The sequence below is a fragment of the Trachemys scripta genome, chromosome 4, assembly GCF_013100865.1.
Source record: "Trachemys scripta elegans isolate TJP31775 chromosome 4, CAS_Tse_1.0, whole genome shotgun sequence".
Lineage (NCBI taxonomy): Eukaryota > Metazoa > Chordata > Testudines > Emydidae > Trachemys > Trachemys scripta.
Genome location: NC_048301.1, coordinates 139485168 through 139506351, shown reverse-complemented (window position 1 = coordinate 139506351; position 21184 = coordinate 139485168). Strand labels below are relative to the sequence as shown.

General features: G+C 53.4%; 1 protein-coding gene across 1 annotated transcript in view; it reads right to left on the bottom strand.

Moving 5' to 3' along the window:
* Positions 1-66: 66 nt before the first annotated feature.
* LOC117876591 (integrin alpha-L-like) overlaps positions 67-21184 on the bottom strand; it is a 23786-nt gene continuing 2668 nt past the window's right edge. The window contains exons 2-9 of the mRNA XM_034768842.1: positions 2715-2823; positions 2041-2135; positions 1891-1955; positions 1472-1586; positions 1092-1222; positions 760-905; positions 442-580; positions 67-294 (exon numbers count right to left, since the gene is read on the bottom strand). Coding sequence (XP_034624733.1) covers positions 67-294; positions 442-580; positions 760-905; positions 1092-1222; positions 1472-1586; positions 1891-1955; positions 2041-2135; positions 2715-2823 — 1028 coding nt within the window. The remainder of the gene's footprint in view (positions 295-441; positions 581-759; positions 906-1091; positions 1223-1471; positions 1587-1890; positions 1956-2040; positions 2136-2714; positions 2824-21184) is intronic.

Sequence of the window (21184 nt, the reverse complement as noted above, 5' to 3'; positions counted from 1 at the left end):
CATGTCCAGTGCATTCACCAGGGGGCGCTAGGGGCTGTGCATGTCCAGTGCATTCACCAGGGGGCGCTAGGGGCTGTGCATGTCCAGTGCATGCACCAGGGGATGCTGCCAAGCTGTGTCCTCCACACTCCAGGCCACACACCAGGTACCTTCGATGGCGTAGATCTTGGCCTGCAGCTCACTGAAGAGGCCTTTGAGCTTTTCGAAGCTGTCGAGCACCTTGACAAACTGGCTTGTGGGCTCTGAGGCGAACCGTGTCAAGGAGGCCTGGGACTCGTCAAAGTTATTGCCAATCTGGAGAGAGCGAGAGAGGACGTTGGAGCCCATGTCAGTCCCAATGGGCCAGGACACCTGGGTTCTCTCCTCAGCTCTGGGAGGGGAGTGGGGTCTAATGGGTTAGAGCAGTGGGGGGCCGGGAGCCAGGACTCCTGGGTTCCTTACCCCAATGATGTAGCGAACAATGTTCTTCTCTTTGGCAGCGTTCACATTCCCAGAGTCAGTGGGTTCTCCGTCGGTGATAATGATCATCACTCGCGTCACATCTTCCCGGGCGCCACGCTCTGGGGTGAACACCTTGTTTCTGCAGGACACAGGGAAATGGTGCAGACGAACTCAGAAGTAGCCACTTCCAGAACTGGGCACAGGAGCTGTTTCTACAAGGGTCCCTCCCCCAGCACTGAGATGCAGCCACCTCTGGGGTGGGGCGTGGGGGGCTGGTTATCCTGGGTCCATCTCTCCCTCCCGCCCCTGGTTACTCACGCAACATAGTTGATGGCATGGAAGGTCTCTGTCAGTTTGTTCATGTGTATCACTTCCTTCAGGAGTTCCCGGGGATTTCGGTTTCGTTCGTAATCGTTAAAGTCAAATTCTGTCTTCACGTCCAGGGAAAACTGCACTGCGGCAAACTGGCGGGGAAGAGGGGCTGTCAGAACAGTTGTACAGCTCTCCTTAGAGCCAGGCTGAGACATGGGGCATGGCCAGGACCCCCCACAACACAGCGCCCCCTAGTGCCAAGCTGGGAGATGGGGCCCGGTCAATGTTGGTAGGGCAGTGCCCCCTAGCACCAGGCGGGGCAGGAGTCTCTCACATACACGTATCGTGGAGTTTCCCAGCTTCTCCATCACTTCGATCATGAAGTCCTTGATGGCTTTGAACTGCTCAGCGTTCATGCTGCCTGATCCATCGAAGAGGAACACCAGATCCACATTCCCCTTCAGGCATTCTGTGGGGAACCACCAGAGAGGGTTGGAGCGTGGAGTGGGGGCTTGGAGCCAGGACTCCTGGGTTCTATCCCCAGCTCTCAGAGGGGAGTGGGGTCTGGTGGGTTAGCGCAGGGAGCCAGGACTCCTGGGTTCTCTCCCCAGCTCTCGGAGGGGAGTGGGGTCTGATGGGTTTGAGTGGGGAGCCAGGACTCCTGGGCTCTGTGGGAAGGCAACGGGGTCTCAGTGCTTTGAGTTTGTCAGTTCCTTACCTTCAAACCCTGGTGTCATCTCCTTGGGCTGCTCTAGGTGTCCCTTGAAGAGGTAGCAGATCCCACTCAGGTACTGGTTCCCATCACACGTTCGGCTCAGCCCAGAGCCGCAGGCCTATGGGGAACACCGAGCAGGGCAGTTACCAGCCATGTATGGAATGGGGGGAGGGGAGCCCATAGGACTGGAAATCAGCATGTCTATGACTGAGCCAAACCCGACAGGGAGGGGAGATGGGGACGGGACCTGGGTCTCCAGGTATGAGCCCAACAGCAGGAGAATCCAAGAGGGAATGGCAGCGAGGGAGACGCCCCATCTAGCCTGTCCCCACCTAAGGCAGGAGCGTCCCCAGCAGAAATGGAGATGTCCCATCAGGGCCTGTCCCACAGCCAATGCCCCCCCCCCCCCCCAGCACACTCACGATCATCTGGGCGTCTGCGCCACTGCTCGCCAGGGACATGCCGAGATGTGCCGTTTGAGCACTCGCTGCAAGGAGAGGGAAATGGGGTCAGTGCTTCGCCGTGTCCGGTGCCCCGTGTACCCTGCCACCCCGATTTCTCCCCAGACCCACCCGGCAATGGGATGGGCTGGCAGGAGCCTTTCTTCACAGCACATTGGTACAGCTCCCCGGTGGAGTTCTGGTCACCTGGCGCTCCCACGATGATACTGTAAAAGAAGGCAGATCAGACGCCGGGGATGGGACATACCTGCTTGCCAGGGGCCCGACACAGGGTGGAGCTAGAACCCAGGTGTCCTGACTCCCAGCCCCCTCCCGGCTCTAACACGTGATGAGTCCCCACCTCCTTCCTGATTTCTGGGTTCCAGTTAGTCCTTCATTGGGTCACACACACACACTGCTGCCAGCTGTGGCCCCTGACATGCTCTCACTTCCCAATTAGCCCTGGTGGATGCCGCCTGCTTTCGGGTAGTGAAAGCGGAAGAGGGAGTCAGCATCATGGTTGGCGCATGACCCAGTGTGGACCATACACAGGCTGGGGGGATCCCACCGGGAACGAGGGGGGCAGGGGCCTGGCCGTCCTGGACACTGAAATGCACCACAGTCTGGGGCCTAGTTACAGAACGGGGCCTCCTACGTCATAAACTAAACCTCACTGGCCTCCCAGAGCTGGGGCTAGAACCCAGGAGTCCTGATTCCCAGCCCCCGCTAATCCATTAGATCCCACTCCTCCCTTCGCCGGACGCCGGGTCTCTCTTGCAGTGCGGGGGGGAGGGGGAAGCACTTACCTTGCATCTTTGAACTGCAGCACCTGGTACCCAAAATTCCTACTGGCATTGGAGGCCAGCACCTCCGGGTGGACGGTGTCGATGTTGTACCCCAGGGCGGGGGCTGGTCCTACAGGGGAATGGGGTATTGAAGGAAACTGGGTCAGAGCAGTTTCACCGCAGGCACAAGAACATTCTCCTGCACAGCCACCTCCCCCTCCAGAGTGGGGACCCGGTTACTCAACCCCTCTCACCATAACCTGCCCTAAGGCTTTGACCCCAACATCCCGCGTAGAGCCGACGCCTGGCTGCCAAGAACCCTGACCTGCTGCCATATCCTTTCGCTCTGCCTTTCACATGCGCACCCGCTCTCTTGCCTGGGAACCCTGCCCTGGTTATGTCAGCTGCGCCGTGTGGTTAGTGACTTGTGGGCTGAGGCCAGCCCCACTCCCGGCCTGGTCCTCCCGGTGTCGTTTAACACCTCTCCACCCTGCTTGCATCATGCTGCAGTCAGTGTGTGACTAGCTGACAGGAGAGCTCCCAGCTCGCTGGGGGGCCCAGGGAGAGCTCCCCACATAGGCAGCCCTCACCCCAGATCCAGCCCCTCAGCGAGCAAGGGGGACTGGTTAGTGAAACTTGCAGGACAGGAAATTTGTGCAGAGACCCAACAAACTCACCTCACCCAGGGAACCATTGAACAGGTGTCCGCCCTGAGGCGGCCGCTCCCCCATCTATTCCTGCCCCCCTGAGCCAGGCCATCCCCCCACCCTTGGATCTGGCACCCCCCAGCCTAGAGGGTCCCATTCCCTGGGGCTGGATCAGAGCTGGGGCACCCTTGAGGGGAGGGGAAAAAGGTGCCACGTCCCATCCCTAGGAGTAGGTTCCAGCCAGAGTTTTTCAACCCAGATCGGACTTGAACCCACAATCTCTGGCTTAGGAAGCCAATGCCTTATCCATTAGGCCACTGGGGCTGCCCCCGAGGAATGACGCTGTGAACATGCTGTTGTCTGTACCTGCGCTATGCTAGGGCCAGCTGGATTGGCTAGGTAGGTAGGTTGCACCGTGATAGGAGGAGAGGGGCATCTGTCCCCAGGGTGATCAGGGACCCCTTGTTCCTGGGCTGAGCTATGTGGTTTGTGAAGGGAGGGGAACGCTGTGGGGATGAGAAGATACGTGACCATGCACTGCAAGGCAGGGGGGACTGAAGGGGTGCTCCCAGAGGCTCCCAGACGTTGGGGCATCTGGCGGGTCTGGGGTGGCCTGCACAGAGCAGGCGAAGTGGTCGGGCCCAGGCTGGGCATAGCCAGCTGCTATTCCCTAAGCCTGAACGTGGCCCACAGTGCTCCGTCCCAGCTGGGAGGAGAGCAGCACCACGTCTGCCAGGGGTGGGTTGGGGCATCGCTCGGGGGGGGGGGGTGAGGGGTGGGTGGGGGGGGGGGGGGGCACGTCCCTTACCGCTGCGTGTCCCATGTGCAGAGGGTTACATTTAGTTGCTCTCCATTTCTGGGAAGGGCACGAGGGCAATCAGAACTCTGCCTTAAAGTATTTGAACGGGAATTTCCCTTGTTTTTTGAGGAAGTTGTTTATAAGGCGTGGACACCAGAGATCACACGGCAGCTGCTTGGTTACCAACTCTAGCCCTTTCCTGGCCTCTACATGCCCCCAGTGGGGTCATTTCCTCTAGAATTTGACATTTCTGTCAGATCTCCTTTCACCTGGAACCACAGGGGTGAAACTGATCAGTGGTGCAGACTGGCTCCGTTGCCGCGGGACGCTGAATGCCGTCCCGTGTTCAAAGCTACCGGGTCGACCAAGGGCAGTAGCCTGGCAGTGCGTTGGTGATGTGGACTTCACAGCAGTTCTGAGAGCTGGGCTCTCTGCTGCGGGTTGATCCCTGATGTCGGCGGCCCCCTTCCCAGCCCGCCCGTGATGAGAGTCTCCCGGCCATTTGCTCTGTTTGATTGCACGCTGCCGCTGCTCAGAAAATGGACAAGGAACCAGCAGCAGGAGCGCATGGGGCTAACGCTGAGGCAGCTCCGATGGAGCTAAGGTTGAGAACTCTTTTCTGTCTGAAGGCTGACTTTTCTCAGTGCTCTAAAACCTTTCCAGACGACTGGACCCCTCTCAGGAGTCGGATTTGTCTTGCGTACCCCCAAGTTACACCTCACTTCAAAACGACTTGCTTACACAACCACACATAAAAACACAAACGTGCCCCAGCCACACTAGGACTGAACAATTTGCTGCCTTTCTCGTTTTTACCATGTAATTATGAAATAAATCAATTGGGATATAAATATTGTACTTACTTTTCAGTGTCTAGTGCACAGGGCAATATCAACAAGCCGTTGCCTGTATGAAATTTTAGTTTGTACGGACTTTGCTAGAGCTTTTTCTGTAGCCTGTTATAAAACTAGGCAAATATCCAGATGCGCTGATGTACCCCCGGAAGGCCTCTGTGTACCCCTCGTTGGGAACCACTGCTCTAAAATCCATATGCTCATTCGTACTGCTTTGAAATCTGGTGCGCCTCATGGGCGTGCTGGGTAGAGTTAGTGATCCAAATCTGGAGTCATTTGAGCAAGAAGTTTCCGAGGTGCCACCCGCCCCCAAACCCAGCATTCTGAAAGATTCTGCCGAAGTTTTTTGCACAGACCTGGGGATCAAACCATGTGTCTGATTGTGCTCCAAATGGTCTTAATCGCTTGACATTTAACCCAACTACTACATAGGGCGACCAGATGTCCCGATTTTATAGGGACAGTCCCAATTTTAGGGTCTTTTTCTTATATGGGCACCTATTACCCCCCACCGCATCCCAATTTTTCACATGTACTGTCTGGTCACCCTACTACTGAATGACATCCTCTGCCCCTACGGGGAATCCAAATGGAATCTGAAACAGAGTTTGGTTCTTTAGATGGGCGTGTGCCTAACATCTGTGAACCAATCGGATTCCACAGACTTGTGAAGAGGCTTGTCAGAGAGAAATTAGTCCCAGGCCCTGATTGGCCCCTGGGGGATCTGCTGAGGTCATTGATCTCCTGCCCTGCGCCCCAGCCCTATCGAGTCACACCCAACCCTTGGCAAGAAGATGAGCTGCAGGCATGTGGCCCCTGTCCACGGGCTGTTGTTAGGTGCGGGATGGGCATTCTTGAGTTCAGCAGGGGTTCAAACTATTATTATTTTTAAAGAAAAAGATGAAATATGTGAATGTTTGCTGGGAGGGGAGGGGGAAATAGGGGTAAAGGCATGGGGAGGAGGGGTTGTGGCAAGGAGTGGGGGGATTATGGGAAAGGGACCACAAGGGGTCGGGGAAGGGAGTGAGGACTGGAGAAGTGACATAGGGCTGGGTGGCAAAGTGAGTGAAGGGATTAGGAGAGGGGGCGCGCCTGCCCCATATTCTCCCCTCCTGTTTGTGGTCTGGGGGTGTCTGAGCCATTCTAGGTGGTCTGAGGCGCTTTCTCTGCACCCCCGCTCCCCCCCCCTCCCCCGTGAGCTGCCATCCGGGGAAGCTCTGCTCTACCCTGTAAGTCTGAGCCTCTCTCCCTGACGCTCCCATATGAACCAGCCTCTGGGGCAGCCCTGCACCTCTGGGTGGCAGCTGAGAACAGGCCTATGGGGACCCTGCACCAGGACCACGCTGCTAGGGGGGTGGCTACACTGCCACCTTAAGTCGCCGTACAGCCACCACAGCAATTAAAGCGGCATTTCACGGCCACGCTAGCTCCGTCCATCATCCTCACCAGGAGCGCATCCAATGGCATTGTGGGGCACTGACCGCTGAAGCCCCCTTCCCCCGCACGGGGCTGACAGCCAACAGGCAAGGCAATGCAAGTAGCTGCAGTGGGCGACTTACATCGGTGGGAGCTACATTTCAGTGCAGACGCTCACAGGGTTAGGTTGACATCAACCGCCTTATGCCGACCTAACTCTATAGTGTCGACTAGGCCTGAGACGGGGTGAGGAGCTGAGAACAGGCACGCTCGATGCATATCACAGGCTCCCCAGCAGTGTGTGTGGGGGAACATCCAGTGACGTGAATGGGGCAGTTCACACTTCTCAGAGCTTATGTTTCAGGCTGGATTCATCTCCATGGGCTATTCTCCTTCAGCTGAGATGCCACTTCGCTCTGAGGTGCGTACTGCCCCTTCCCTCTAGCCTTCCCCATTGCAGCATTATCCTGGGCTGCGGATCTGAATATAGCAAAGCACTTGCTGATTAAAGGGCCATGATCCATTTAATGGGTATGTAAAATCTTAACCACAGTTTCTGTTAAAAACTTTTTACATAGGCCCAAATTCCACAGCTTGGTTTAAGGCAGGGGTCTCAAACACGCGGCCCGCAGGGTTATTTTCTGCGGCCCACGAGCCCCTCACGGCCCTCCCGCCCTCCCCCAGTGTTTACCTAGAGCTGCTCCGGCCGGATGTGCACCGGGGACAGGGCAGGCTCCCTGCCTGCCCTGCCCCGCGCTGCTCCGGGAAGAGGCCGGGAATGTGGGGAAGGGTGGGAGCAGAGGGGCTGTGTGTTGCTGTTGCTTCAGGCAGCGCCCCCAGCAGTTCCCATTGGCTGGGAACGGGGAACCGCGGCCAATGGGAGCTGCTGGGGGTGGTGCCTGAAGCAACAGCAACACACACCCCTGCACCCCCCCTTCCCCACGTTCCAGCCTCTTCCCGGAGCAGCACGGAGGCAGGGCAGGCAGGCAGGGAGCCTGCCCTGCCCCCGGTACGCGCCAGGCCAGATCCTGCCCCCCGAACCCCTCCTGCAGCTGAACCCCTTGCCCTGAGCCCCCTGCCACACCCTGCACCCCGACCCCCTGCCCTTAACCCCCTGCCTCGCCCCGCACCCCTCCTGCATCCCAACCCACTGCCCTGAGCCCCATGCCGCACCCCTCCTGCACCCCGACCCCCTGCCATACCCTGCACCCCTCCTGCACCCTGACCCCCTGCCCTGAGCCCCCTGCCGCACCCTGCACTCTGACCCCCTGCTGTACCCCTCCCTCCTGCAACCCACACCCCAACTCCCTGCCCCGAGCCCCACCACACCCCACACCCCTCCTGCACCCCCTAGGGGCAGGGAGTGGGCAGAGTTGGGGTGGGGATTTCGGGGAAGGGGTTGGAATGGGGGCAGGGAAGGGGTGGGAAGAGGCGGGGCAGGGGCAGGGCCTCATGGAAGGGGTGGAGTGGGGGCGGGGCCGAGGGTGGCGGGGGGAGGTGTCAACAATGCGGCCCTCGGGCCAATGTACTAGTCCTCATGTGGCCCTCATGGTCATTTGAGTTTGAGACCCCTGGTTTAAGGCCTAGCGAACTATGAACAATAAGGGCTAAGAAAACCTGGATAATAAAAAGAACAGGAGTACTTGTGGCACTTTAGAGACTAACAAAACTAAGGTGCCACAAGTACGCCTGTTCTTTTTGTGGATACAGACTAACATGGCTGCTCCCCTGAAACCGGGATAATCATAGAATACCAGGGTCAGAAGGGGCCTCTGGAGGTCATCTAGTCCAACCCCCAGACAGCTTTTTGCCCCAGATCCCTAAATGGCCCCTTCAAAGATTGAACTCACAACCCTGTGTTTAGTAAGCAAATGCTCAAACCACCGAGCTACACCCCCCCTTCGTAAACAAGAGACAACCTTGCTTTGTTACTAGATAAGCGAAGTCAGCAAATGGAGAGCCGTAATTGGTGTCCTTATCAGATGTTACAGTCAGCATTGAGAGAGGCCTCAGTGTCTACTCCCCAGTTCCGGAAGGAGATAGCAAATACCCACCTAGACGTTAGGGAGAGGTCCAACATGTCAGTATGAGATATGACAGCCTCCCCCGTCACAGACGTATTCTACTTCATAGATGCCAACGCTAGTTTTTAAAACCACAATGGTAAACAATTTCTATTACCATGTACTTTTTAATGTCTTTTTGCTTTAACCCCCAGGAATGTACCTGTTGGCCAACCGGAAGAGCTACCTCATTCCTATGAACCCCAAATCAGGATTCAACTTATACCTTTAAAACAATTTAAGGAAATACACCTGTGTATTAGCAATATGTTGCATGTTAACCTGAACCATGGGCGGAGCCATTATGAATCTTTTAGACAATTGGCTTGTTGTCTTGCTGCTAAAACCTATCCAGGGGCTCGGAACCTCCTACCCCGTTGCTTCCCTCCGCCCACAAGCACCCCTATATAATCAATTGTTTAGCAGAGCCTAATAAGCAAAGTAACACTCCACCAGCGCTGTGCGTCATAAACCCTCGTGCTTGACTCTACACGGTATCCATTTCTGTTCCTTCACTGATGACTAATTTCATACAATATTTGGGACACGGCCCATGTCTGAGGTTTCTCTCACCCGCCCCGTTAGCAACTACACACGGCAAATATTTCAAAGCAGGACCATTAACCCCCGCGCTCCACACAGGGCCAGATTAACTTTTTATCGGCCCAGGCACCCAGACGATGGCCCTGCCCCCTGCTCCGCCCATGCCCCGCCCTGAGGCCCTGCCCCCACTCAGCCTCTTTCTCCCAAGGCCTCACCCATGTTTCCGCCTCCCCCCCCAGACCCTGTCCCCAGCTTGGCTTCTTCCCCACAAGGCCCTGCTGACACTGCACCCCCAAGGCCTGGGGGAGGGGGTGGAGAGGAACGAGGAGTGGGCGGGGCCTCAGGGGGAAGAGGCGGAGTGTGGCTGGGGCCTTGGGGCACAGCATGGCCAGAGTGGGGTGGAGGTGGGGTCACAGACTGGGTGCCAGGGCCCTTTCTGAGTGTGGGCCCAGCGCCCCGGTGCCATTGTAAACCCAGTACTGCCCCCACAACAAACCATATGGGATGGGAATCACACAGCAACTGTGTGGCCGTGCAGTGAGACCCATGGGCCTCAGGAGTCATGGGGCCCAGTCCCGGCTTGGCTGCTGAGTGACCTTGACCAGGTCACTTCACCTCTTTGTCCCTCAATTTTCCCACCTCTAATACGGGGCTAAAGATATTTATCTCCTTTCTAAAGCACTTTGCAATTGACTGAGCTAAAGCACCATGCGTGAGCTAGGTGGTGTCATTACATTCATTAACCACAGTAGTGTTACAATGGCCTAAATGACCACCAGCTCCTATTTATAATGCTTTTTTCTGTTCAAAAAACGTCATAAACACAGAGGAAAGGTCGCCGGAGGCTTTCTCATAGCCTCCCAGAACGTTCAGCAAAACTTGAACCGCTACAAACCAGGAAATACAAAGTGAAGGCAAATCATAGAATCATAGCATATCAGGGTTGGAAGGGACCTCAGGAGGTCATCTAGTCCAAACCCCTGCACAAAGCAGGACCAATCCCCAACTAAATCATCCCAGCCAGGGCTGTCAAGCTTGACCTTAAAAACCTCTAAGAAAGGAGATTCCACACCTCCCTAGGTAACCCATTCCAGTGCTTCACCATCCTCCTAGTGAAAAAGTTTTTCCTAATATCCAACCTAAACCTCCCCCACTGCAACTTGAGACCATTGCTCCTTGTTCTGTCATCTGCCAACACTGAGAACAGTCTAGATCCATCTTCTTTGGAACCCCCTTGTGCCCCCCCAGGGCTGGCAAGAGCCACTGGGAATTATTTAGTTGGGGATTGGTCCTGCTTGGAGCCAGAGGTTGGACTAGATGACCTCCTGAGGTCCCTTCCAACCCTAATATTGTATGATTCTATGATTCTAAGTCCCCTCAGATACCAGCATGCTTTACAGAAAGCACTAGAGACAAAACAAAATATTCCTGACCTTATTCTAAATACACTTCTCCTCCTCAGTGCAACGAGATAAGATCAAGTTATGTCAAAACAAGAGCACACATTAACTCTGAAGTAACATTACCAGTAGGAACAGGCCCAGTGTTAGGATCACCTTGCCCCCATGCTGCTAGCCAACTAAGCAGGAGCTGCTTTCAGGTTAGAGGGTGGATAGCATCTCCCAAACGTCCGGATGACTCTCCAAGAGACAGGCCTCTCACTCAGTAAAGTCACCAAGACAGTCTCATTGGCAGAGGAGAATATGCTGCAGTCTATGATTCTATGATCCGCATGCACTGCATTCCCTGGACTAGGAGTAGCTATGCTGAATGATGGAGGGATTAGTTGGAGCAGCTTGGCAGAGCTGTGATGGTATACGCTGATCTGGTGGGGGGAGGAATTGTGAGCCCCTCTCCCTGACCCCCGTGTATGTGTGTCTTGGGAGAGCCAGTCGTTTCAGCCCTGTGGGGTGTAGGCTGTGTCAGTAGCAGGGCACAGGGGTCTCCTTGCCCTCGGGCTTGCCAGCAGCGAGGTGGGTGGTGAGTGAGCTCTGTGGGTTTAACGGAGGCTAAGTGAAAGCAGAGTGCCGGATGGCACCATGCGCATGAAGGTGATGGGGGTGCTACAGGGGTTGCAAAATGTAGCAGGTGGGGGGGTTCTTTCTGTGTTCGAGGCTAAGTGAGCATAGGGCAGGTGTAGGGAGCTCCTGGTCAGTATGGCACAAAGGCAGCGGGTCAGTGTGTGTGTTATGAGCACGTTGGGCATGGGCGACTGGTGAATGCACCGTTGGGGGAGACTAGCCCCAGTCCCCTTCCCCTCCGCTGGAGGTCCCACCCCTCCCACCCTTCTTCCCCCCCGCCCCCCCTCGGAGCCAGGAGCACAGACCCCCCGCCCCCCCACGGCCGCTGCTCCCCCAACACGCCCCCAGCCCTGGAATGCCAGGTGGGCGGCACGGACAGAGTTCCCTCAGCCAGAGCACTGGGTGGGTGGGTGGCACAGCCGGAGCACCCCCAGCCCAAGCCCGGAGCTCCCCCAGCCCTGAGCATTGTGTGCGCCTGCCCCAGCCTCTCCTCCACAGAAGAGCACCAGAGGGAAGGGAACTGAAACAGGCAGGAGGGAGCCTGGGGGAGGAGCGTGGGCGGGGCCATGCCAGGCTGTTTGGGGAGGCACAGCCTTCCCATGCCACCGCTACCCGCTGCCCATGACGTCAGGGCATCACTCAAAGAGGGCAGAGTTAAGGTTATGTATTAACTCTGTATTTCCTGGTTTTCGGAGGTTGTGCTTTGCTGAACTCAGCATTCTGAAAGGGCATGAGACAGCCCCGAGCCACCTTAACCCTGAGCTCATGAAGGTGGTTGTCAGTGAATTTACTGGAATAAAATATCAATCTGCTTGTGGACTTTGAAATACCAGCTCTGAAACTGAAGCCAAACTTCCATTAGGCGCCTCCCGCTCAGACTGAGAACAGCTAGTGCACACACCATGCGTTGCTCAGTCTGCTCCCCCAGGCCCGGCTCAGGCTCCGGCTACCCTCGAGAGCTCATAGTGGCGCAGCTCCACCGCTGTAATCTCTCTAATCTAGCTGCTCTAAACTGCTCTCCCGTCTGCTTCACTGCTCCAGCCCCCGCAGTGACGTAAGCTACACCGACACACGCTGTAGTGTGCAAAGAGCCTCCAACTCACAACCCGTGAGCTTCAAAAAGCTTCAAAAGCCACAAGGCAGCAAATACCTTGTACTGATGGTCTCAAGGGATTAAAGAGCTGGCTTTTACCCAGCATGCTGGCGCAGATCATGGCTCCAGGTGCACTCAGTTTGGGGAGCGTTCAAGCCCTCAAAACATTAGAACCCCCCTCTCACATCTGGACCATTATCCCTACCCCGCAGCCCTCAGAGCAGAGCAGTTTTCAAGCCAAATCCAGTTGGTCTGGGGATTTTAGAGCATTTAGAGAAATCAGCTGCCAACTGCAGGCTCTCTGCTGAGCTCCCTTAGCTCCAGGGGTCCTACTGCCCCTCTATAATCCGTCTTTCTAACCCCCCTACGCTCCCTTGCATTTCTAAGTGCTCTCCTCTGCGTTAACCACATGCCCCCAGCCCCAGGTGGTTTCCTAGCTGCAGGTGACAAAAACTGAAAGAGGAAGAGGCCCTGCTATGTTGAAAGCCGGCGTGCGAAATAAACAACTGGCTAGTCTACGGTGGAAGCGCTGTCTACACTACAGCCTCAGTTGGCATCACTTATGTCACTCAGGGGTGTGAGTCTGCCACTTACAGAGGTGGGCTTTTTATGACAACGGGACAGTGGTGCTCAACCAGGGGTACGCATGCCCCTGCGGGTACACAGAGGTCTTCCAGGGGGTACATCACCTCATCTGGAGCTTTGCCTAGCTTTACAAGAGGCTACCTAAAAAACACGAGCGAAATCAGTACAAACTAAAACGTCATACAGACAATGGCTTGTCTATACCGCGCTATACCCTGAAATGTAAGGGCAATAGTTATACCCCGATGACTTTATTTTATAATTATATGGTAAAAATGAGCAAGGCAGCCGTTGTTCAGTACTAGTGTGGCTACGACACTTTCGTATGTTTATGTCTGGTTTTGTAAGCGTCGTTTTTAGGTGGAGGTGAAACATGGGATACGCAAGAGAAATCCGACTCCTGAGAGGGGTCCAGGCACCTGGAAAGGCTGTAGAGCCACTGGGCTTGAGCATCTTCACCAGTGCATTGCTGCACGGAGAGATGTGGCCTTGCAGGCCGTGAAAGGCATTTTCATTCTATCGCAGGCCAATGGGAGACAAAACAGGGGTAGAACTCAGAACCCCTGCCCACTAGAGCCCACTCCCTCTCCAGAGCTGGGGACAGAACGCAGCAGTCCTGACTCCCAGCCCCCCTGGCTACAACCCACTAGACCCCACTCCCTCTCCAGAGCTGGGGACAGAACCCAGGAGTCCTGGCTCCCAGCCCCCCTGGCTACAACCCACTAGACCCCACTCCCTCTCCAGAGCTGGGGACAGAACCCAGGAGTCCTGGCTCCCAGCCCCCCTGGCTCCAACCCATTAGCCCTCCCATCTGGTTTGCCCCAGTGCTGTTACAGGAAGTAAGTGTGGAGAAAGCAGCGGTTCTGCTTGTGCGCTTTCTTCACACGCTGCAAACCACAGGCCACAAGGAAATAACTGTTTGTAATTATCTGAGTACAATCTGACAGAAAGCTGGGGTGTTTTTTTTTCATTTTAACCTCTAGGGCCCTGCCGCCGTATTGCCATTCCCAAGCATTCAAAAATCAGACACCAAGTCCCCTGAAATCGTAAGATTGGCTTCAAATATTTTGGGTGGGTATTTTTTTTACCGTGATAAATTTGTGGTTTTCCTTATTTGATTTCTAAGCTATCAAGAGTTCCTGTTGCTCGTGTCTCTCCCCAAGACAAGGGCTGGAGAGCTGCCCTGTGTTTTAAAATACGACGGGGCCATTCGCATCTAAACACGGCTCCTGCAGCTGGGGCTTTATGTGAAGTGCCAAATATTGTGAGTTGACAACATGGCCTAGCGCTCGGCCCGAGGGCATGAAAAACCCAGGTGTCCTGAAGGCTGGAGAGGTAAGATTCTCAGGGCTTGTCTCCTCTGGCACTTTAGGGCACCTCAACTTTCTCACTTGGGGGGGGGGGAGAAACACTCCTCCAATCGCTGCACATTTCAGCGCTGTAACGCGCCAGTGGAGACAGGAGCTATGCCCCTCGCGGAGGTGGGTTTTTTAGCGCACTGTAAGATCTCGCTCCCAGCGCTCGGCCATGATGACACAAGCCATGTTAAAGCGTTGCTGAAGCATGGGGGCCGCGACCGCACTTTAACGTTGCCAGTGAAGACGTGTCCTTAGAGGGGGACTGGAGGAGGGCTCCCTGCAATGGGGGGGATCACAGATAGGGGTGCTAGTTGGGGGGCAGGGGGAGGGGTTTCTGCAATGGGGAGGGATGACAGATTAGGGGTGCTAGCTGGGGTGGTGGGGGAGGGGTTCTTGCAATGGGGAAGGATCACAGATTGGGGTGCTAGTCGGGGTGGCGGGGGAGGGGTTCCCGCAATGGGGAGGGATCACAGATTGGGGTGCTAGTCGGGGTGGCGGGGGAGGGGTTCCCGCAATGGGGAGGGAGCACCGGTGGGGGCACACGTGAGAGCAGGATTGGGGGTGGACGCCGTGCAGCAGGGAGGCCAGTGGGGCTTGTGGCACACAGGAGAGCTAGGCGGGGGCTGGACCTTTTGGAAGAGGAGTCCATTCATCAGCTTAACCCGCTGACTCACCAGGGTAGATTTGGGTGTGGGAAGGATTTGCTCTTGTGCCCCATGATTCCCGCGGTTCACAGGCTGCTCATGGCCGGGCAGCCCTGCCTAGAGGGAGCCGCACACACTCAGAGGCCTGAGAGACACCCAGCCTGAGATCTGAGCTGTCCCCAGGTGCAGCTGTTTCCCCTCTGAGCAGCCACAGTGGCTAGGCTGGAGGTTTTGCTGGCAGGAGGGGAGCCCGCAGCCCCAAACACACACTAAAAAAGGATTGAAAAGTTGGGCCGTGTTTAGGGGAAAACGGATTGGGGACAATGACAAAGTTGCAGGTGTCCAGCCTGGGGCATCACTAATGATTGAGGGCATCCAGCTGAAATTAACAAGGGCATCTGGCCTAGGCTGTCTTTAATGACCAAGGGCACCCAGCCCAGGGTGTCTCTAACAATCGAGGGTGTCCAGGCCGGGGTATCTCTATCGACCAAGGGCATCCAGTTTGGGGCAACGCTAACAACTGAGGGCATCTGGCTGGGGGCTGTGACAGAACGTACCCCTATGCCCACCCCCTGCACCCTATTGTAATAAGCTTTGTGCAACGTATGCCTTGTGAGGTATTTGAAATCTCATAATTTGCTGGTTATTGTCCTGATAAAATGTGTGTGGCAAAATTGTAAGTGAAGGTTTAAGATTCTACTGTATGGCGTTCTTAACACATATTGCAAACTGAGGTTGGCAAACAAGCCTGTCTCAGACAAAGGAAAGGGTGCTCGGCTTAATTTGCATTTATGCAGTAAGCAGAGACATCAAGCAGGAAGGGAAACAAACCTCAGAGACATCAAGCAGGAAGGGAAATTCCTACCCTTGGAGGGTAGAAATAGGACAGAGAGGGACCTAGATAAATTACAGGATTGGGCCAAAAGAAATCTGATGAGGTTCAAGAAGGACAAGTGCAGAGTCCTAAGTGGCTAAGCACCAGTTCTGCAGAAAAGGACCTAGGGGTTACAGTGGACGAGAAGCTGGATATGAGTCAACAATGTGCCCTTGTTGCCAAGAAGGCTAACAGCATTTTGGGCTGTAGAAGTAGGGGCATTGCCAGCAGACCAAGGGACGTGATCATTCCCCTCTATTCGGCATTGGTGAGGCCTCATCTGGAGTACTGTGTCCAGTTTTGGGCCCCACACTACAAGAAGGCTGTGGAAAAATTGGAGGGAGTCCAGCGGAGGGCAACAAAAATGATTAGTGGGCTGGAGCACATGACTTACGAGGAGAGGCTGAGGGAACTGGGCTTGTTTAGTCTGCAGAAGAGAAGAATGAGGGGGTGTAGCGGGGTGGTCACCCGCTCCTGCCCTGAAGGGCTTGAAATCAGCCCTGGGAGAGGGCTGAGACTGCGAGAGGGCTGCTACTAGGAAAGCAGCAAACCTTGGCTGATTGGGGAAATGGTCGCAGCTGGGCCACACCCCAGTCAGGCCACAGCTGGCCTGTATAAAAAGGCTGGGAGCCAGGAACTCAGCAGTCTCTCTCTGCATGCAGAGAGAGAAGGGCCTGGCTGCAGAGAGCTAGAGACAGGGTACCTGAGTGGAGCAGGGCTGGGGAAAGGCAGAGGAGCTGGGGAGCTCCAGCCTGGAAAGCCCAAGGCTGCGGCCTAGCAGAAGGCCAAGGGGTACTGGGGGTTGCAGAGGGCAGCCCAGGGGTAGGCCAAGGCAGCAGGTCCAAACCCAACCTTGCCAGTGATGAGTGGCCTATACTGCAGTCTGCCCCAGGGAGTGGGGTTAAACGATGACTGGCAGCAGCCTTATACTGAGGTGAGGTGGGGACAGTGGGTGGGGGTTCCCTGGGGAGGGGAGACCCTAAGACTGAGGGGTTACTGCCAGGGGGCAGCACCCCAGATAACAGGGCACCAGGTCTGGGAGGGACACAGGCAGCCAAGGGGTAGTGAGACACTGGCCTGCAGATGGCGCTCCAATGGCTGGAGCGCTAATTCCCATGGATGACCAGCAGGAGGTGCCGCAGGGGTGAGCCTGCACCGTTACAGGGGGGATTTGAGCTTTGTTTCTTGTAACCATTTCTGATGTTTATGCTTCATTACTAGGGCCCTACCAAATTCACAGCTATGAAAAATGTGTCCCGGACTGTGAAATCTGGGCTTCCCCTATTTCAACTACCTGAAGCGGGGTTACAAAGAGGATGGATCTAGACTGTTCTCAGTGGTGGCAGATGGCAGAACAAGGAGAAATGGTCTCACGTTGCAGTGGGAGAGGTCTAGGTTGGATATTAGGAAGAACTTTTTCACTAGGAGGGTGGGGAAGCACTGGAATGGGTTACCTAGGGAGGTGGTGGAATCTCCACCCTTAGAGGTTTTTAAGGTCAGGCTTGACAAAGCCCTGGCTGGGATGATTTAGTTGGGGATTGGTCCTGATTTGAGCAGGGGGTTGGACTAGATGACCTCCTGAGGTCCCTTCCAACCCTGATCTTCTATGATTCTATGAAAAGAAGCTCCAATGGGTGAGGAAAAGCAGCAGGGAGCATCCTTCCACACACACACCCCGCAAATCCCCCCCCCACACACACACACACATTTTCCAAGTGGGGGATGGATACTGACACTCTCTACATCCATTGATTCACTGCACCAGAAGGCCATTGAACTGTAGAAGGGGTCCTGACCTAAGAAGTTTGGTCAGCAAGACTGCTGCGAACATGTAATGAGAAAACTCTGCTTTGAATTTAACATAGTGTGTTAAGTTAGGCACCAGTTGCATTTGAGCTTTGTTTCTTGTAACTATTTCTGATGTTTACGCCTCATTACTAGAGCTCTACCAAATTCACAGCTATGAAAAATGCGTCTCAGACTGTGAAATCTGATCTCCCCCCCCCGTGAAATCTATTTGGTTTTTTTGTGTGTGCTTTTTACCCTGTACTACACAGATTTCATGGGCGGAGACGAGCGTTTCTCAAATTGGGGGTCCTACATAAGAACAGCCGTACTGGGTCAGACCAAAGGTCCATCCAGCCCAGTATCCTGTCTGCCGACAGTGGCCAATGCCAGGTTCCCCAGAGGGAGTGAACCCAATAGGTAATGATCAAGTGATCTCTCTCCTGCCATCCATCTCCAACCAGGTTATTTGACTTTCTTAACCCCTTACAGGTAAAGGAGGGATTTTATGCTACCCTTCGCTGTATGTTTATGACAGCACAGATGAAGAATTCTCCAAGTAACTTGAAAAGTAAAGTGTATTAAGCAAAGCCACACTACTACTGTGCAACTCTCCCAGCAACATTAAAGACTGGTTTAACTAGTTGTAGTGTGTGAGGGAATAGGGTAGTATCCCTCTAAGTTATTTGTGAGTCCTTTAATGGTGCTCACTGTGATCTGTGTTTTAGAAGCCATCTGAAATCAGTCTGAGCACAGTGTGCACTAAGCAAGGTCTTGTATGTTTGTACAGAAATAAACATGGTTTTGGGGGGCCATCTGTGCCTGTGTAGTTTCTTCATATAATTTTTGTTGTGCACCAAGCAAAAGACATGACACTAATTGTAACATTTTAAAAATATTTATAACACAATGAAACAAGTTCTGATAAATGTAGCCATTTCCCCTGCTCTTAATTGGTCTAAGAACCAATCAGGGTTAGCTCTATAAGAACGGCCATACCGGGTCAGATCAAAGGTACATCTAGCCCAGTATCCTGTCTACTGACAGTGGCCAATGCCAGGTGCCCCAGAGGGAGTGAACCTAACAGGCAATGATCAAGTGATCTCTCTCCTGCCATCCATCTCCACCCTCTGACAAACAGAGGCTAGGAACACCATTCCTTATCCATCGTGGGTAATAGCCATTAATGGACTTAACCACCATGAATTTATCGAGTTCTCTTTTAAACGCTGTTATAGTCCTAGACTTCACAACCTCCTCAGGCAAGGAGTTCCACAGGTTGATTATGCGCTGTGTGAAGAAGAACTTCCTTTTATTTGTTTTAAACCTGCTGCCCATTAATTTCATTTGGTGACCCCTAGTTCTTATATTATGGGAACAAGTAAATAACATTTCCTTATTCACTTTCTCCACACCACTCATGATTTTATATACCTCTATCATATCCCCCCTTAGTCTCCTCTTTTCCAAACTGAAATGTCCTAGCCTCTTTAATCTCTCCTCATATGGGACCCATTCCAAACCCCTAATCATTTTTGTTGCCCTTCTCTGAACCTTTTCTAATGCCAGTATATCTTTTTTGAGATAAGGAGACCACATCTGTACGCAGTATTCAAGATGTGGGTGTACTATGGATTTATATAAGGGCAATAAGATATTCTCCCTCTTATTCTCTATCCCTTTTTTAATGATTCCTAACATCCTGTTTGCTTTTTTGACTGCCACTGCGCGGACATCTTCAGAAAACTATCTATGATGACTCCAAGATTTCTTTCCTGATTTGCTGTAGCTAAATTAGTCCCCATCATATTGTATGTGTAGTTGGTGTTATTTTTTCCAATGTGCATTACTTTACATTTATCCACATTACATTTCATTTGCCATTTTGTTGCCCAATCACTTAATTTTGTGAAGTTCTTCACAGTCTGCTTTGGTCTTAACTACCTTGAGCAGTTTAGTATCATCTACAAACTTTGCCCCCTCACTGTTTACCTCTTTCTCCAGATCATTTATGAATAAGTTGAATAGGATTGGTCCTAGGACTGACCCTTGGGGAACACCACTAGTTACCCCTCTCCATTCTGAAAATTTACCATTTATTCCTACCCTTTGTTCCCTGTCTTTTAACCAGTTCTCAATCCATGAAAGGATCTTCCCTCTTATCCCATGACAACTTAATTTACGTAAGAGCCTTTGGTGAGGGACCTGGTCGAAGGCTTTCTGGAAATCTAAGTACACTATGTCCACTGGATCCTTCTTGTCCATATGTTTGTTGACCCCTTCAAAGAACTCTAATAGATTAGTAAGACACGATTTCCCCTTACAGAAACCATGTGGACTTTTGCCCAACAATTTATGTTCATCTATGTGTCGGACAATTTTATTCTTTACTGTTGTTTCAACTAATTTGCCCGGTACCGACGTTAGACATACTGGCCTGTAATTGCCAGGATCACCACTAGAGCCCTTTTTAAATATTGGCTTTACATTAGCTATCTTCCAGTTGTTGGGTACAGAAGCTGATTTAAAGGACAGGTTACAAACCAAAGTTAATAGTTCCATAATTTCACATTTGAGTTCTTTCAGAACTCTTGGGTGAATGCCATCTGGTCCCGCTGACTTGTCACTGTTAAGTTTATCAATTAAGTCCAAAACCTCCTCTAATGACACTTCAATCTGTGACAATTCCTCCTACAATTCCAATTTGTCACCTACAAAGGACGGCTCAGGTTTGGGAATCTCCCTGTCATCCTCAGCCATGAAGACTGAAGCAAAGAATTCATTTAGTTTCTCCGCAATGACTTTATCGTCTTTAAGTGCTCCTTTTTTATCTCGATCGTCCAGGGGCCCCACTGGTGGTTTGGCAGGCTTCCTGCTTCTGATGTACTTAAAAACCATTTTTATTATCTTTTGAGTTTTTGGCTAGCTGTTCTTCAAACTCCTTTTTGGCTTTTCTTATTACATTTTTACGCTTAATTTGGCAGTGCTTGTGCTCCTTTCTATTTACCTCACTAGGGTTTGACTTCCACTTTTTAAAAGATGCCTTTTTATCTCTCACTGCTTTTTACATGGCTGTTAAGCCACAGTGGCTCTTTTTTTGTTTTTTAATTTGGGGTATACATTGAAGTTGGGCCTCTATTATGGTGTCTTTGAAAAGCGTCCATGCAGCTTGCAGGGATTTCACTTTAGTCACTGTACCTTTTCCCTTCTGTTGAACTAACCTCCTCGTTTTTGCCCCAAAAGGGCATTGCAGGGGGGGGTCACAAGGTTATTTTTGGGAGGGTCGCAGTATTGCCACCTTTACTTCTGTGCTGCTGCCTTCAGAGCTGGGCAGCCAAAGAGCGGTGGCTGTTGTTCGGCCACCTAGCTCTGAAGGCGGCGCCCCGCCAGCAGCACCGCAGAAGTAGGGGTGGCAATACCGTACCAGACCGGCGGCTGCAGACCGAGGGCCCAACTCTGCAGGCAGCAGCGCAGAAGTAAGGGTAGCAATATCATACCAGGCCATTCTTACTGCTGCTGGCAGCAGCTCTGCCTTCAGAGCTGGGCTCCCGGCCAGCAGCTGCTGCTCTCCGGACACCCAGCTCTGAAGGCAGCGCTGCTAGCAGCAGCACAGAAGTAAGGGTAGCAGTAAAGCAACCCCCCTTGGAATAACCTTGTGACACACACACACTCAAACCCCCTCCCCCCCCCCCCGGCTGTAGGTTTTTTGCCGCCTCAAGCAAAAAAATGTTGGCTGCCCCCCCCCGTCCCAGCCCTGGACTCCTTGCCGCACCCCCCTGCTGCCCCAGCCCTGGGCGCTGCCCCAGCCC